This window comes from Budorcas taxicolor, chromosome 11 (genome assembly GCF_023091745.1).
Source record: "Budorcas taxicolor isolate Tak-1 chromosome 11, Takin1.1, whole genome shotgun sequence".
Lineage (NCBI taxonomy): Eukaryota > Metazoa > Chordata > Mammalia > Artiodactyla > Bovidae > Budorcas > Budorcas taxicolor.
The window spans coordinates 137,559,653-137,578,966 of record NC_068920.1 but is presented as its reverse complement, the minus strand read 5'-3'; the positions used below and the strand labels follow the sequence as shown (position 1 = coordinate 137,578,966).

Below are 19,314 nucleotides of genomic sequence, written 5' to 3'. Positions count from 1 at the left end.
CATGGGGTTGCAAAGAGTCGGACATGACTGAGCGACTGAACTGAACTGAGACACCACTGAGGATGTTTTATCACATGAAGTGAAAATCTCCCCGGCTAGGGAGGTTCCAGGAAAGAATCATTCCTGTCTTGCCTTCAGATTACCAGGTTAAATAGCACTCCTTCATGCTCCCACACACTCTCTATTCATATAAGACACTAGGTACCCTACCTATGGGTTAGTCTGTGTTTTCCATTAGGCTTCAGGCTCTCTTGGCCCCACAGACTGTTTTATTCACTGGGATGTCATCAAAACGCAGCATGAGGCCTGTTACATGGCAAGTGCTGAATATGCAAGTTTGTTGAAGAAGGAAATAATTTATGTTGTAAATCACATTTAATACATCATTTCAATGGTATATGTCAGTAAAAGTATGAGGTTTTGTTTTGTTTTGAAGTGTTGTATAGTTTGCTAGCTTTCCTGGAACTTTAAACAGGTCTTATGTCTCCAGTGTCTCACTTATTATCTGCTGCACAGTGGCATGCAGTAAGTATTTATGAATGAGTGTCTCAAAAGGCTGCCAAGCTACAAAGCAGGTAAGGATGCAGACTTATGACTAAATAACGATCTAGTGTTCCTTAAGCACAGCTGTTTTCCTGTCAACAACAGTGATGATAAATTTTCCTCCTTTTGAGAGGGGGTATGAGAATTTACTGGACATGAATCTGAGCAAACTCCAGGAGATAGTAAAAGACAGGGAAGCCTGGCATGTTGCAGTCCATAGAGTCGCAAAGGGCCGAACACGACTTAGCAACTAAACAAGAGCAAAAATGAGTATTTATACAATTCTCTTCCTAGACAAGATTCTTGCCTCAGTCTTAGTTGGTGACTGCCTTTAAATAATCCTTTATGAACAACAGCAGGTTATACGTAACTTAAAAACTCCAGATCACCCTAGATTAAAGGACATTTGCTCAACTGAAATATTATAAATTAACTATCTGTTGTTGTTCAGTCATTCAGTTGTGTCTGACTCTTTGCAACCCCATGGACTGCAGCATACCAGGCTTCCCTGTCCTTCACTATTTCCTGGAGTTCGCTCAAACTCATGTCCACTTAGTCAGTGATCCCATCTCAACCATCTCATCCTCATCCAACTCATCTCATCCTCACCCTCTTTTCCTCCTGTCCTCAATCTTTCCCAACATCAGGGTCTTTTCCAATGAGTCGGCTCTTTGCATCAGGTGGCCAAAGTATTTGAGCTTCCATTTCAGTTTTTTCAATGAATATTCAGGTCGATTTTCTTTAGGATTGACTGACTTGATCTCCCTGCAGTCCACGAGACTCTCAAGTCTCTCCAGCATTACAATTTGAAACCATCATTCCTTCGGCATTCTTTATGATCCAACTCACATTTGTACACGACTACTGGAAAAACCATAGCTTTGACTATGTGAACCTTTGTCACCAAAGTTATGTCTCTGCCTTTTAATATGCTCTCTAGGTTTGTCACAGTTTACCTTCCAAGGAGCAAGTGTCTTTTAATTTCATGGCTGCAGTCACACCTTCAGTGATTCTGGAACTCAAGGAAATAAAATCTATCACTGTTACCACTTTTCCCCCTTCTACTTGCCACAAAGTGATGGGACCACATGCCATGATCTTAGTTTTATGAATTTACTATGCTTTAATTTTTTAAAACACAGGCATTTATTCAGAAAATTCCTACCTCCTTCAGCATTATTTTTGAAATACTGCAGGAAAGGTATGAACATACATTCAACATGGGCCCACAGTACTACAGAGATAGGGTAAAGGTAGCCACCAAGGATCCCCCTCTGTGTTCTACTTATCAATTAAAGAAGAGACAAAAGAGCAAAGGACATCTGAGAGGACTTGCGCAAGTGCACAGTCAAGTACCGACAGTCACCTCCAGAGGCATACTTACTGGGAGCTCAGGTGCGTGCTTCAGAATCTCAAGGGAAAAATAGGAGCCTATGGAATGGCCAATGACCACAAGCTTCATTTCCTTTGGCACTTGAGTTCTCAGGAAAGCTAATTTGTGTTCTACTTGACCATGGAGTCCATAGATGTCCTTAATTTCTTCAGCATTTGGATCTAAAAGAAAATATATAAGTACTTTTCATTCAGTAAGTGAAAGCAACCATTTCACCAGGGAAAATATCTTAATGAAAAAAAAAAGAAAAAACAATAGCAATAGCAGTAGTTATCATTTATTGAAAGCCTACCTTGTGCAAGCCACAATGTTGGTGTTTTATTTAAATTATATCTATCAATCTTCACAACAACCCTGGAAAGGAATATTCTTATCTTCATTTTATAGAAGAAAATACCAAAACTCAGATGTTAGGAAATAGATTGGCAGTTACACAGCTATGAAACGGGACCAGTGAGATTCAAACCCAGGTCTCTGTCCTTGAAGCCTATGACTCTCAATTATTCCCTGAACTATTGTAGTTTAGGCCAGTGGTTTTCAAATTTTAGCATGCATCAGGATCCTCCAGAAGACTTGTTAAAACACGGATTCCTAGGCCCCATTACCAGTCTCTGACTCAGTGGGTCTGGGCTGGAGCTGGATGCATTTCTAAGTTTCCAGAAAATGCTGATCCTGCTGGTCCCAGGACCACACATTGAAAACCACTGGTTAGGCTCAGTTATATGACTAGTAGACAGCCAAGAAAATCTATGACACTGCTTTGATAATCTTTGTTTGTTTAGAGAAATCAAGACTGAAACATTTAAGTAGAAATGTTTCAAACTTTCCTTTTAACCAGCACAGTCCTGACCCAAAATATTCTTTCTTCCTTTCACAAGGAAGAGCTGTCTTCTATTCTTCAAGATCTAGCTGTCTTCTAGTCTTCAAATTTTTATCTAGCTAATTTTTAGGAAAAGTGAATGAGCCTTCCTTTGTGTTTAACAGGTATCCCATTCTTATTTAGCATTTTATTATACTTGTATAACTGTCTTTTCATTTCCTCCTTTAGACTGTGAGCTCCTTGAAGGCAAGGTCCATCTTTCATTTCTGCATCCTCTGTGAATAGCACCCAGTAAATATCATTGTTGAATGAAAATATGAACTGACTAGACAATCTCAGAGCATGCTGCCAGCTCTGATACTCTATGAGCAGAGAAAACTTCAATAGGTTTTCCCTGTGGTGTTGGAGAAGACTCTTGAGAGTCCCTTGGACTGCAAGGAGATCCAACCAGTCCATTCTAAAGGAGATCAGTCCTGGGTGTTCTTTGGAAGGAGTGATGCTAAAGCTGAAACTCCAGTACTTTGGCCACTTCATGTGAAGAGTTGACTCACTGGAAGACTCTGATGCTGGGAGGGATTGGGGGCAGGAGGAGAAGGGGACGACAGAGGATGAGATGGCTGGATGGCATCAGCGACTCGATGGACATGAATTTGGGTAAACTCTGGGAGTTGGTGATGGACAGGGAGGCTGGGGTCGCAAAGAGTTGGGCACGACTGAGCGACTGAACTGAACTGAATGAACATGTATCAGGGTTTTAACCTCAATGACAGGGTGTAGTATATTTCAAAATTTCACAAGGTAGTCAATGTCTTTCTAAAATTTGAATCATTGGAATACTAAAGTTCTTGCCTTCATGACTCCTATAAGGTACTGATGCAAACTATAATAAAAGTATCTAAAACTCATTTTGAAGAACTGCTCTTCAGTTTCATCTGTACATGCTGGTTTTTCTTCCTTCAGTGCTCAGTGCCCTCTTAATCTAGTTAACTAACTCCTTTTTATCCTTCAAACTCTCAACCAGTGTTACCTCCCTCCTCTGAGAAGCCTTTTCGTGGTTCAGTCTATGAGGAGTAAAGCAGCCCTCTCTCTTTCAGTTTCTGCAACGTCCCATGTCTGTCTCACTACATGATCCCTAATTTACTACTGCTGTACTATTCATGTCTTGCTTTTCTTTTTCTCCAATGCCTGGCATACACTTACTGAAAAGCCTTTTGCTGGATCACTGAGGCTTAGTTCCCTATTTCAGCGGTACTATGGAAATAGGCCATTTCCCTGGTGACCCGTGTTCTGCTCTGATCCTTCTTTCCAGGTCAGTCTAGAATTCATTCTCCATTTAACAAGGAAGTTCAACATAAAACAGAATTGGGAAGAGACAGAATTTGATTTTCATAGGGCCTCTGATGTCTCCAAATCCAAATTTTGATTTAGTTAATATTCTATTTGAGTTCTTTACACTCACTATGCTCATAAATTTTCTCTGATCACTCTACCCAGGAGTGATCACATTGTTCTGATAGCCCAAAACAAATACCTATAATATGTGTGACCAAGTTCTTTATTTTTCAAAATAGACAACTTTTGAAAATGTTGAAGTTGTCCTTTCATTGGGACAGTATGGTATAGTACAAAGATCAGGAGCACCAGAGACAAGATAATCTGGTTCTAAATTCCAGCTAAGCCCCTCACTAAGTGACTCATGCAAATCCTTCAACCTCTGGCTGAAGTCTCTTTACATATAAACAGAGATAGCAGTTTTAGCCTCTGAGGAATGTTGCTTGCATAACACTTTAGAGCACAGAGGAAGGGTCTGGCAAAAACTATGTCAGAAATGAAACTTATCATTGCTATCATTCCAATTCCTGTCATTTAAGGCCTCCCTCAAATAGACACCAAAAATATTTACATGGTTAGAGCAAAGAGAAAGAAAATGAGCTAAATACAATAAACATTTAAAAACTTCATTGATCCTACAAATAAGGCCCTATAACATATTTAAGGATGCTGCTGCTGCTGCTAAGTCGCTTCAGTCATGTCAGACTCTGTGCGACCCCACAGATGGCAGCCCACCAGGCTCCCCCGTCCCTGGGATTCTCCAGGCAAGAACACTGGAGTGGGTTGCCATTTCCTTCTCCAATGCAGGAAAGTGAAAAGTGAAATTGAAGTCACTCAGTCATGTCCGACTCTTAGTGACCCCATGGACTGCAGCCTACCAAGCTCCTCTGTCCATGGGATTTTCCAGGCAAGAGTACTGGAGTGGGTCGCCATTGCCTTCTCTGTATTTAAGGATGATTATAATTCAAATCATTACTGAAATGAATATTTCAGAGGTAAGTCTGTCTTTAACTCTGGGAATTGCTCAAGGATTGCCAAGATAAACACACCATTTAGTGTTTTCTGAAGTAATGAGATTAATGGGGAAAGTACTTTGTATAAATAAACAATCAATAATAAAAAATTTCAACGTGCTCTCTGGATATTACTTTACTAGCAAAACCTAAAAGCCAAAAGAGTATCTATATACTTGACTGTATACTTTCTCTATTATTAATATACTCTGAAAAAATTCTAGGAATCATTAGCTTACTCTCCACAAAACACTGCAAAAAAATCACATTCAACTGTATCAAAATCAGGATAACATGGAAATGATTTATAGCATTCTTATTACAGGGAAAATGTCCTCCAAGTTACAGTCAACTAAGTATATTTGGAACAAACTGTTTCTAAATTGAAGACTGCCTGAATTAATGGATGGGATCACTCACCTAGAGCCAGACATCCTGGAATGCGAAGTCAAGTGGGCCTTAGAAAGCATCATTATGAACAAAGTTACTGGAGGTGATGGAATTCCAGTGGAGCTATTTCAAATCCTAAAAGATGATGCTGTGAATGTGCTGCACTCAATATGCCAGCAAATTTGGAAAACTCAGCAGTGGCCACAGAACTGGAAAAGGTCAGTTTTCATTCCAATCCCAAAGAAAGGCAATGCCAAAGAATGCTCAAACTACCGCACAACTGCACTCATCTCACATGCTAGCAAACTAATGCTCAAAGTTCTCTAAGGAAGGCTTCAACAGTACGTGAACCATGAACTTCCAGATGTTCAGGCTGGGTTTAGAAAAGGCAGAGGAACCAGAGATCAAATTGCCAACATCCGCTGGATCATTGAAAAAGCAACAGAGTTCCAGAAAAGCATCTATTTCTGCTTTATTGACTATGCCAAAGCCTTTGACTGTGTGGATCACAATAAATTGTGGAAAATTCCGAAAGAGATGGGAATACCAGGCCACCTGACCTGCCTCTTGAGAAATCTGTATGCAGGTCAGGAAGCAACAGTTTGAACTGGACATGGAACAACAGACTGGTTCCAAATAGGAAAAGGAGTTTGTCAAGGCTGTATATTGTCACTCTGCTTATTTAATTTATAAGCAGAGTACATCATGAGAAACGCTGGGCTGGGTGAAGCACAAGCTGGAATCTAGATTGCCAGGAGAATTATCAATAACCTCAGATATGCAGAGGATACCACCCTTATGGTGGAAAGTGAAGAACTAAAGAGCCTCTTGATGAAAGTGAAAGATGAGAGTGAAAAAGTTGGCTTAAAACTCAACATTCAGAAAACTAAGATCATGGTCCCATCACTTCATGGCAAATAGATGGGGAAACAATGGAAACAGTGACAGACTATTTTGGGGGTCTCCAAAATCACTGCAGATGGTGATTGCAGCCATGAAATTAAAAGACACTTATTCCTTGGAAGTAAAGCTATGACCAACCTAGACAGCATATTCAAAAGCAGAGACATTACTTTGCCAACAAAGGTCTGTCTAGTCAAAGCTATGGTTTTTCCAGTAGTCACGTATGGATGTGAGAGTTGGACTATAAAGAAAGCTGAGCACCGATGAATTGATGCTTTTGAACTGTGGTGTTGGAGAAGACTCTTGAGAGTCCTTTGGACTGCAAGGAGATCCAACCAGCCCACCTTAAAGGAAATCAGTCCTAAATATTCATTGAAACGACTGATGCTGAAGCTGAAACTCCAATACTTTGGCCACCTGATGTGAAGAACTGACTCATTGGAAAAGACCCTGATGCTGGGAAAGATTGAAGGCGGGAGGAGAAGGGGACGACTGAGGATGAGATGGTTGGATGACATCACCAACTCAATGGTCATGAGTTTGAGTAAACTCTGGGAGTTGGTGATGCACAGAGAGGCCTGGCGTGCTGCAGTCCATGGGGTTGCAAAGAGCTAGACACGACTGAGCAACTGAACTGAACTGAATCCAATTTACTAATTCTTTATCAATATATGGCCCTGAATAGGATATTGACAACTCCCTTTTAAAACCTGAGCCTCTTTCTTAGACCCATCTCAATGAAATCCACTTCATAGCTCATTTACTGATTATAGAGTTTATTTCAAAAGGTATGTATAATCTGTTCTTTGAGAAATTAAGTAATATCAATACTTCACCTTTACTTTTCATCTATTTGTTCAAACTGATTGATCCAGTTACTAAAATTCTGTCAATATTGGATCAAAATTGACATTGTATATCTTCAGGTACACTGGTAACTATTATTTTCTTTCATTTCACATGAACTAAATTGACTATTCTGGCAGAAAACAGTGACTAACTGGCCCATGAAAATATTGAAAACACAGATGTCAATACAATACATTCCCTTGTCTTCAAGGAGCTCATAGTCTAATAAGAGGAAACAGAAGTAGATGACAATACCATTACAAAATATTGAAGTAAGTATAGCTCAAGCATTTCCTTAAGAAAATAGAGTTTTATTGGATCACAATAGGAAAGTAACACCCTCTTGAATTCATAAAAAGTACTGTGCCTTTCTCCATGTAAACCAAGAGAGATACCTGGAAAATACATTTATTATATTCACACTACTATAGCTGTAATTTTAACTACACATCTGAACACTATCACAATGGTCTAAATTTAACAATATATATTTTAACAACACATCCACATACATATTTATCTTGATACACACTGAATATAAATGCACACGTTTTACTATATATTGTCACACAAACAGTATTTACAAGTCACCAATGACCACAGAACTAACAAGTCCAAAGATTAGTGCTACATGAGCCTTCTGCTAGGACTGAGCCTGCAGACAGAAACTCTCTAAATCTTACACCAGAATTTTCTCAACCAGTGAAGTCTCCTATCCTGGCCCCATCATTACTCCAAATCTATACCTTAATAATAACTTTAATTAAATTAAACAGTTTACACATGGAGATTAAGGGCTAAAAACAGCACTTCATATTTTAAAGAATACTTTAAGCAAGATGAATGTACAGCTTGCTCTTTAGGTCAAGCTTTAAAAAACACACAAAACAATATCGTGTGTTGCTTAGCATTATCTATACATAACTAAAAAGAGAAATGAAATTTACTCTAAATTCATGATAGTATAACACAAAGGCATAAAAGTGTGAGTATAATTTTGGACACCACGATGAGTTCTGTGTCTGTTTGTGGTTATGGGAAAGGTAGAATGTATAAGATTAGAAAGGAGGGTTGAGATGAGATCAAGTAGGACCCTGAACATCCCCTGGAGTCTGGACTCCACTGTGTAAGCAGTGAGAAGAGACCCAGGGATCTCAAAGGGAAGGACAAAGATTCCATCTGTGTTACAGGACCTCAGCTACAATGCTTGGCTCCCTGCTCCTGTCTGCTGCTTTCTCTGTCTTCCATGAGAATCTAAGAATTTGCTTGATTCTCAACATTTCTTCTTGCTCTACCCTTTGGTTTTCTGCTCCTTTCTACCACTGACTCACTTGTTTATTTCTTGTGAGCCCTGAGACCTGACTGACCATCCCTGCCTTGAGAGCATGTAGTCGTTTCTTGTAACCTCCATGTTCCTCTGCCAATCAGTCCTGGCAAGAGAAGGCCTACTGGTTTTTCTGTTTCTTTCAGTTTTGGGTGCTGGAATGGAAGTGGTTTAATGATTCTCTGGATAAACATCACCCAAATTCATCATTCGTTGAAAGACTGTGTAATTTTTTTAGTTCATGTTTTATCAGGTGAAACTAAACTATGATTTCTAGCTTTTATGTTACACGTTTTGAACAAATGACTTAAAATAGTTGATAATGAATCTGCCATCAAGTAAGTTGACTCCATACTAAATCAAAGCCAGAAAGAGTTTATACTCCTAATTCCTCAAATTTTCTTTTCACACTTTTTTTCCCCCTTGAATCACCTCCTTCTGACATTGGTGAACATCTGTTCTCCCAATTATACTCAATTTATGACTGTGATAATGTGGCACAACTAGAATATTATTTCCAACTGTTCATAATTTTAACATGTGCTAATATGAAGCAAAACATACTTTCAACATTTGATGTGTGGTTAGAGCTTATGTCTTTTCTCTCAGTAGTTATGTATTTTTCACACCATATTTTGCATGTCAGAAAACCTGTACTTTAGAACAATAATCTTGGATGATGAATAATATATCTGTCTAAATCAATCGGCTTTATAAATACAGCCTCCAGTGCTTAAAATGGATGAAAGCACAACTGCTCTGGTTGAATGGTGGGGCGTGGGTTGGGGGGTGACTGGTGAAGCTCAGACCCCCATCTGCCCTTTATAGAACTTTTGGGTTACTCACAACATGGGTGGAAATTCACTAAAAGGTGGCATTCTCATTTCTTCGCATACCTCTGTAGCACCACACACAATAATCTAGTAGGCTGTTGATAAATTCTTGAGGATGGAGGAATTGCCCTTGCACCCTCCTCTAGAAACCAGTTTCCTTTGGCCCTGTGGTGGCCCTTTGGGCTGATGCCTCTAGATGGCACTGTTCTCATTAGTAGCAAAGGACCCAGGCTCTAATTACTGTCATTAACTCCAAGAGCACACAAGCAGGATAAGCCAAGGAAATTCAAACATAACAACAGATACTTTCTACTGGTTTCCCCCACCAAGACATCTTTATTGGTGAAGATCTGTGGCAGGACTTCTGAAAATGTGGTACCAGGATAGACAGTACTTAGGAGTTTGTTAGAAATGTGGAAGATTCTCAGGTCCCACCCCACAAACACTGAATCAACAGCTCAGGAGGCACCCAGTAATTTGTGTTCCAATAAATCCTCCAAGTGATTCTGATAACTGCCAAAGATTTAGCACCATTGATGGAGGGTTATTCTTTGAGTCTATTTTCAACTTTCAAAGTTGCTACTCACGTTCTGTTCAATGTTTTTGTCTTCAAGTATGACTTAAGGGCTTACTGTGATAGCTGAGCTGGGTACTCTTCTCAATAGGTAAGTCAATACAGAGTTTCTATGATGATGGTATTTCTCACTGAGGTCTGAATGTAGGAATATAACACACTAGCTAATCATCATTAAGTTTCAACACCATGAAAGAAGAGTACTATGAGGTATTTTCACTACTTCCTATCTCCTCCTGTCCGTGGTTATCTCTTCTCCTTCCAGACTTAAGATAACAGGTCAGTTGGCAGCTTTTCAAGATTTAGTATGTAAAGCAAGCCTGTTTCCTAAGAATTCTTTTAACACCTCTGTGTTCCAACACAACACAAAGATAGTCAAAGCACATTTTAAGCAGACATATCAATTTCCTGACAGGAAAAACTGCTGTAATAAACCCCCAACTTTCTTTGAGTATGTAGGAAGAAATAACTTAGAACAATGAAATACGTATCTTTTAAACTATTTCAAGGTAAAGCAAGTGTATACCACACATTTGATTCACTTTCAGTCACATTTGAAGGTGATAGTTGTGGAAATAGATGTTTTTAATCAAGGCAATGAAATCTATATATTCAATTTCACTTCACAAAATCTCTCATTGCTAGGTAATCCATAGTTACTTGCCTTTCAAAGCATACCCTAGTATTTAAGCAAAGTGTAAAAGGCTCACAAGTAAATTGCATTCACAGAAAAATATATACACACATACATGTAAAAAGAGAAAGACACTATGAAAAATAGCACTTAAAGGGATTTAGGCAAGCATTTACCGAGTTGCATAATCTCATCAATACTCCATTTACCCAGTCCCCCTTACAAGTCACAGCAGGAAAAGGATGGCAAACCAGGATACAATCTGTGACCACGGAAGGGCTATCTGCTGCACCAGCCACCTGGGATGAGCTATACCACAGGACTAAAAGCACTGACCTCAGGATCAGTGGTGCTGGCTTCCTGTCCCCATTCTACCATTCACCAGCACAAGGTCATTTAGCCCTGTTGGGCCTTACTTTCCTTCCTTGAAAAATAAGGGTTTAAGATGGAATTTAATGAAGATACTTTTAGCTTTAGGGGTTTCCCATGTGGTGCAACGGTAAAGAATCTGCCTGCCAATGCAGGGGACTCAAGAGATGTGGATTTGATCCCTGGGTCAGGAAGGTTCTCCAGAGGTACAAATGACAACCCACTCCAGTATTCTTGCCTAGAAAATCCCATAAACAGAGGCGCCTGGAGGGTTACAGTCCATGGGGTCGCAAAAGTCGGCATGCCTGAGCAACTGAGCATGAGCACCCACTTTCAGCTTTAAGGTTCTATATTTCTTTTTCTTTCTTTAAACTCTTTTTCTTAAGAGTGGAAGTTTTCGAACATGCACAAGTCCAGAGAATAGTATAATAGATCTCTATGTATCCATGGTCCAGCTTCAACAATAATTTTTTTTTCTTTCCAGCTTTACTGAAGTATGACTGACAAAATTTGCATATAGTTATGTTGCACAACATTACTGTTGTTAAAAGTGTACAAGGTGATGACTTAATATGCATACAGACTGTGAAATGATCACAACTAGACCAAGTAATGCATCCATCACCTCGCGCAGTGAGTATACGTGCCTGCCATTAAGTTTTTGACTGATGAGACATCCACTTTGAATAAACATATTGCTAGCTGCAATGACCCAGCTACTAGCAAAAAAAACAGGTAAGAACTAGGTCACCTCTACCCACGAAGCCTTGCATAACCTAGACAACTGCTTGAGTGACCTTTTCTCCACATCCTCCAAGACTTGCTAACTTTAGTCTTTCTAAGAAATGCCATCCTAACGGGTGAGATGTGATGTATCCTTGTGCTCTTGGCTTGCATCTCCCTGATGATTGATGAGGTTGAGCATTTTTCATAAACCTGTTGGCTATCTGTCTGTCTTCTCTGGGAAAATTTGCCTGTTTGAACTTCCTGATGTTCAAGCTGGTTTTAGAAAAGGCAGAGACACCAGAGATCAAATGGCCAACATCTGCTGGATCATGGAAAAAGCGAGAGAGTTCCAGAAAAACATCTATTTCTGCTTTATTGACTATGCCAAAGCCTTTGACTGTGTGGATCACAATAAACTGTGGAAAATTCTGAAAGAGATGGAAATACCAGAACACCTAACCTGCCTCTTGAGAAATCTGTATGCAGGTCAGGAAGCAACAGTTTGAACTGGACATGGAACAACAGACTGGTTCCAAATAGGAAAAGGAGTACGTCAAGGCTATATATTGTCACCCTGCTTATTTAACTTCTACACAGAGTACATCATGAGAAACGCTGGGCTGGAAGAAGCACAAGCTGGAATCAGGATTGCCAGGAGAAATATCAATAACCTCAGATATGCAGATGACACCACCCTATGGCAGAAAGTGAAGAGGAACTAAAAAGCCTCTTGATGAAAGTGAAAGAGGAGAGTGAAAAAGTTGGCTTAAAGCTCAACATTCAGAAAACGAAGATCATGGCATCCGGTCCCATCACTTCATGGGAAATAGATGGGGAAACAGTGGAAACAGTGACAGACTTTATTTTTTGGGTTCCAAAATCACTGCAGATGGTGACTGCAGCCATGAAATTAAAAGATGCTTACTTCTTGGAAGAAAAGTTATGACCAACCTAGATAGTATATTCAAAAGCAGAGACATTACTTTGCTGACTAAGGTCCGTCTAGTCAAGGCTATGGTTTTTCCAGTGGTCATGTATGGATGTGACAGTTCGACTGTGAAGAAGGCTGAGTGCTGAAGAATTGATGCTTTTGAATTGTGGTATTGGAGAAGACTCTTGAGATTCCCTTGGACTGCAAGGAGATCCAACCAGTCCATTCTGAAGGAGATCAACCCTGGGATTTCTTTGGAAGGAATGATGCTAAAGCTGAAAGTCCAGTACTTTGGCCACCTCATGCAAAGAGTTGACTCATTGGAAAAGACTCTGATGCTGGGAGGGATTGGGGGCAGGAGTAGAAGGGGACGACCGAGGATGAGATGGCTGGATGGCATCACTGACTCGATGGACATGAATCTGAGTGAACTCTGGGAGTTGGTGATGGACAGGGAGGCCTGGCGTGCTGCGATTCATGGGGTCACAAAGAGTCGGACACGACTGAGCGACTGAACTGAACTGAAAATAAGGTTATCAGTGCTTTTGCTATTGAGTTTTATTAGTTTCTTATATACTGTAGAAATTATCTCCTTACCTTTTATAGGTAAGGAGATAATTACTTTTATAGGTAAATATTTCCTTCCATTTCATAGGTGCCTTTTCATTTGGTTGACTGTTCCCTGTGCTGTACAGAATCTTTCCAGTTTGATACAGTTCCAAATGTTTACTTTTGCCTTTGTTACTGATGTTTTTGGAGTCATAACCAAAAAAATCACTGCCAAGACCAACGTCAAGGAGTTTTTCTCCTATGTTTTCTTCCAGGAGTTTAATGGTTTCAGGTTTAAACTTAATCCATTTGAGTTCATTTTTTGTGTATGGTGTAAGATACGGGTTCTCTTTTATTCTTTTGTATGTGGATATCCAGTTTTCCCAATACCATTTATTGAAGATACAATCCTTTTCCCATTGTGTGTTCCTGGTGCCCCTGTCAAGGATTAGTTGAGCCTTTATTCATGGTTTTTTCCTGGGCTCTCTGTTCTTATGACACTGCCACACTGTTTTGATCACTAGCTTTATAATATAGCTTGAAATCAGAGAGTGTGATACTTTAACTTTGAACCTGACCTTCAATCCTCTTCCTCCAGATTATTTTGCCTATTTGGTATCATTTGTGGCTCCATACAAATTTTAGGATTTTTTTCTGTTCCTATGAAAAAAATGCAATTAGAATTTTTGAAGGAATAGAGGGACTACATTTAATCTATAAATTTATCATTCTAAACAGAACATGATTAGGGAAATAAAAAATATAAAGTAGGTGAAAACGGTAATAGGAGAAATCTGAGCAACTGAAGAGCTGAAACAGTCTGGATGTTCTTGCTTATCAAGGACCTGATCACTACTGAGTATGGAAACTGTTTCTGAAGAGAGGAGGACATTAGCCAAGATAAGGGTAATCTTACAGGTAATGCTTTAAAAAGGGAGTCTGGGTGGTGAGATAATACTAATACTAAAAATGTAAAGTACATTAAGCACAAAGGTATTTTTCTGTAGGTGCTAGCAAAGAGGCAGGCTCAAAGATACTCAAAGGCAGGTATTCAAAAGATTTAGTGAGTAAATGGAATTAGGAAAAAAGAAATCTCAGAGTGCACTCTCAAGGGTTGGCATCTGGCTTCCATGGTGCCTCAGTGGTAAACAATCTACCTGCCAATGCGTGAGATACAGTTCAATCCCTGATCCAAGAAGATCCCACATGACGCAGAGCAACTAAGCCTGTGCGCCACAACTGCTGAGCCTGTGCTCTAGAGCCAGGGAGCTACAACTACTGAGCCCTTGTATCCTAGAGCCTGTTGTCTGCAATAAGAGCACCTGCCATAATCAGAAGCCCGTGCACTGCAACTAGAGAAAAGCCTGAGCGGCAATGAAGAAGGCCCAGCACAGCCAAAATAAGTAAATACAATTATTTTTAAACAGAGTTGGAATCACAGTAGAGGAAGCTCGAGGAGCCAAGGCTGCCTCCTCCTCCTTCCTTGCAGATCCTGCACCCTAGGAAACATAGGCTTCTGACTTTATCTTCTTCTGTGACCCTGACAGCCATCTGGAGAACTTTCTTTTCCCAGGGCACAATGTCAGCCCTTAAAGAAAAACTGCCACCAGCTGCAGAAAAGGCAACAGTCCCAAACAATAAATTACTGTAGTGCGTGTTGGACAAGTTGGTATTGCATGTGGCATTAGAATTATGGGAAAGTCTCTGATAAGCTTGCTCTTGTGGGTGTTTTGGAAGATAAACTCAAAGGGGAAATGCTGCACTTGCAGCACAGAAGCTTATTCCTTCAGACACCAAAAACTGTGGCAGACAAAGATTACTCTGTCACTGCCAATTTCAAGATTGCGGCAGTAACTGCAGGAGTTCGCCAGCAACAGGGAGAGAGTCGTCTGAATCTACCGCAAAGGAACATTAATGTCTTTAAGTTCATCATTCCTCAGATCATCAAGTACAGTCCTGACTGGTGGTTCCAACCCAGTGGATATTCTCATGTATGTTACCTGGAAACTAAGTGGATTACCCAAGCACTGTGTGGTTGGCAGTGGATGTAATCTGGATTCTGCTAGACTTCACTATTTTATGGCTGAAAAACTTGGCATTCATCCCAGCAGCTGCTACAGATGGATTCTAGGAGAACATGATGACTCAAGTGTGGCTGTGTGGAGTGAAGTGAATGTGGCAGGCATTTCTCTCCAGGAACTGAATCCACAAATGGGAACAGATAATCACAGCAAAAATTGGAAGGAAGTGCATAAGATGGTGGTTGAAAGTGCCTATAAGTCATCAAGCTCAAAGGCGACATCATCTGGGCTATTCGATTAAGTGTGGCTGATCTTATTGAATCTATGATGAAAAGTCTATCTAGGATTCAATTGGTGTCAACAAGTGTGAAGGGGATGTATGGCTTTGAGAATGAAGTGTTCCTGAGTCTTCCACGTATCCTGAACGCTCGGGAGTTAACCAGTGATATCAACCAGAAGCTGAAGGATGAAGAGGTTGCCTAACTCAGGAAAAGTGCAGATACCCTCTCGGGCATCCAGAAGGACCTAAAGGACCTGTGGCTTCTGGCTGCTAGGCTATAGCAACTTAAAATTACAGTGTGACTAACCATGAGCCTTTAGTTTTCACCCATGTACATGGAGCACAGTTTGCTTTTATCTTCCTAAGTATGCGAACCTGGACTCCCAGAATCAAAGCCCATGCTTGCAAGGCGAGTTCTTGAACAAATAAAATAAACTAGTGTAGCGTGGTGGGGGTGGGGGGCGGGGGGGGAAGAGTTGGCATCTGATGCTAAAGTCAATTTAAAATTAACACAGTATTCTGGAAGACTAACATTTCAGGAAGCTGATCTATACTACGAAATGTAGGAATTCATAGGAGAGGTCAAGAGCCAGGGAGTTGTGATGTTCAGTGAGATGACCCATGAATAGTTTGATCTATGAATAAAGAAAAGAGAACCAAATTCCACACTAACTACAGAACCAGAGTATCTACTCTGTATGCACAAGGGTAATTTTCTTTCTCAAATTTTGCAATAACTACCTCGTGTCTTGACCATATGTATCAGTTAAAAGCCAAATACAGGACATGGATAAAAATATGACCTCTTAACTGTCACCCATTTCTTCAAATAAAAACAATTTAGCATGCCTGCCGATATTCATGAATGTGGAAAGAATTTCCACTTATAAGAGAAACTTATCCTTTGCTACTCAACAGGAGTGAGACTTCAAAGGCCCTGCTTCTAACACCTATAAGGTAATAGTTCTGAGGATGGACTGAAGAGTAGCTACTAAAACTTGAACAAATATTTAGTAAAAATGTTTTAAGAGATAATTTTTATGTTCTGCTATTGCTTTGGTATAATGTTATATATATACCCTGACCAATACTTGTGATAGAATTAATATGTGGATACATAATATTCCCACTCATGACTGTGTAGACTGAGTATTTGTGTCCCCTAAAATTTTTGTGCTGAACAACTGCATGCCCACAGTGTGATGGTGTTTGGAAATGGGGACTTTGGGAGGTAACTAGAGTTAGAGGAGGTTACGAGGGTGGGGCCCTCATGAAGGGATTGGTGCTCGTATTAGAAGAGATACCAGAGAGCTTGTTGGCTTGCTCTCACTCTTGCTTTCTCATCCTTTCTCTCACACTCTCTCCCTCCCTCCCTGCCCCTCTGTCATGTGAGGACAAAAAGAGAAGGTGGTCACCTGAAAGCCAGGAAGAGGGCTCTCATTAGACCACAGTTATGCTGAAACTCTAATTTTGGACTTACAGTCTCCAGACTATGAGAAAATAAACTCCTGCTATTTAAGCTACCTAAGTTTATGGGTTTTGTTATGGGAGTCTGAACTAATACAATGAAAAAACTATAATGCAAATATTAAATAATTTAAAAACTCTAGTATTTGTTTAAGAGATTTTATTTTTTGAATGGTTTAGAGTTGTAGAAAATTTAAGCAGATTAGCCCAGAGAGTTCCCATATCACCTATCCCTTCATCCCTCCCCTACCACACATGGTTTCCTTTATCATTTGATGCTTGATAAGTACAAGAAGATGCTCACACCATAGAAGAAGCATACCAGAAACAGGGGCAAACTAGGCAATGAAGCCAGACCACCTCTCTCCCAGTTGAGATTAACAAAGCAGTACCCTTAGGAATAGGCTTCCCAGGTAGCTCAGTGGTAAAGAATCTGCCTGGCAATGCAGGAGATGTGGGTTCAATCCCTGGGTGGGGAAGATCTCCTGGAGGAGGAAATGGTTATCTACTCCAGTATTCCTGCCTGAAAATTTCCATGGCCAGAGAGGCCTGGCTTGCTATATATAGTCCCTGGGTTCACAATGACGGAGTGCGCACATACACCCTTAGGGAATGCCCACAGAGAAACTGTTTATCCGGTTTCTACTCATTTTTTTTTTTTTTTTTTTTTAGAAGAGTGAACATGCTAGAATACTCATGAATTAAAAGCAGGTAATTTGTAGCTCTCTGATCTACTTCCTCCATTTAAGGCTTCCAGCAATCTACCACACAGGTCTACCCTCAGCTTTCAAGGCTCCTCCGAATCTGGCCCTACTCAGCCCTCAAGTACCTACTGAATCTCTCTTCCTGCCCCCATGTTAATCCTTCTGCCTGTTACACCTCTGCACCTACCTCCACCCTTCAAATTCAAATTCTACTCAACTGTTGAAATTTTTACTCTCTCCTTTGTTTACTCTTTAAGTATCTACATGATCACAGGCCAGGGAATATCACTTAGTCACTCTCCAAATGTGGGAATGAGAGCTTCTCTAGAGTAAGAACCATGCTTAAGGACCATGTCTTGTAACACTTCCCTATTCCTCTTAATATAACCTTGCAACTACAGTACATGACTAATAAATATATAGCTGATTACTAGTTGGTAAACAGAGATGGTAAGTCCTAGACAAACTGTTTAATTTGCCCAAACTTTAAAAAAATTACCTGCAGAATAATTAAAATGACCCCCAAAATCCTAAAATTACTGGAATGTGGCATCATGGGTGTAATGCCACAAGCAGAGGTTTCCACTGGTGTAACTCTTAACCCCAGCAGGCTTTCTAGAAATATGAACACCCATTCACCGTAAAAGAAAGCAAATGTTAACAAAGACATACCTTCTGAGCTTTTAAGAACCTTCTTGCCTCTGGGGGCTAAGGCATGTCCAGCATGACTGATAATCCAAACTGGAAAGCGTCTTTTTGTTGTAGAATACAAAGCCTTTGCAAATGGCACATAAAGGGGAGAAAAACCTGGGTTACCTATGAAAAGAAACACAGACTTTTAGATTAACCAAAATAATAAACTTACACAAGACAAAGTACAGACTGAAAAAGAAAGGTATCTCCTTATACTTTCCTATACAAATTTAGTAACAATTACCTGTACAACTCAATTTTCATGTCCTTTATACCTTAAGTCTGGGAATTATCATTTAGAAAATTTCTCCTACTGCTCTGTTCTCCAGTGGCTTCAAATAAACTCATCCTCCATGTTCCTCTACTTAATAAGTGGAACCACCAATCATAAACCAAGTCCTAACAGCACAAGTCTTTCTTGGTTCCTCCCTGCTCATTACATCCAATTCACCAAGAGGTCCTGTTGACTTTGCTTCCAAAATACACCTCAATTTTGTCCAATTCCGTTAGTGTTACCACTTCCCACTGTGTTTCCCATGACAGCCTCCTAAAGGCTCTTCTATCTACTCTTGTCCCCCTGGAATCTATGCTTCAGGGTACTTGGATAGATTTCTCCAAACCTCAAATCAAATCAGAGCAGCACCCTATTTAAACACCTTTGAGTGTCTTTGCATCGCCTAAAATCATTAATACTCCCTGTAAGCCCCTTCAACATTTGCCTGTGAGCAGTTACCAAGCTACATAAAAACCAATCAGTGTCAGAATCATTCACAATGAGAATGTTAAAGAGTCTACTAAGTGTTTTCTGGTCTTTTATCACAAGTACTTATATTGTAAAGAGATGTATGATTTGATCTCTGGAGGAAAAGACCACCAACTAATATACATAGATTTTTCTTGTGTATGTACAGAACGTATTTTTGACATGGGTTTGCTATAAAGAAACAGAATAAGTAATTTAAAAAA

At 40.0% G+C, this 19,314-nt stretch overlaps 1 protein-coding gene and 1 pseudogene across 1 annotated transcript in view; one reads left to right on the top strand and one right to left on the bottom strand.

The window, feature by feature from the left end:
* Positions 1–19,314, bottom strand: part of LDAH (lipid droplet associated hydrolase) — a 93,047-nt gene that overhangs the window by 59,319 nt on the left and 14,414 nt on the right. Inside the window, exons 3-4 of the mRNA XM_052648517.1 lie at positions 18,328–18,471; positions 1,928–2,097 (exon numbers count right to left, since the gene is read on the bottom strand). Of these exons, the coding sequence (XP_052504477.1) occupies positions 1,928–2,097; positions 18,328–18,471 (314 nt within the window). The remainder of the gene's footprint in view (positions 1–1,927; positions 2,098–18,327; positions 18,472–19,314) is intronic.
* Positions 14,763–15,610, top strand: LOC128055929 (L-lactate dehydrogenase B chain-like; annotated as a pseudogene).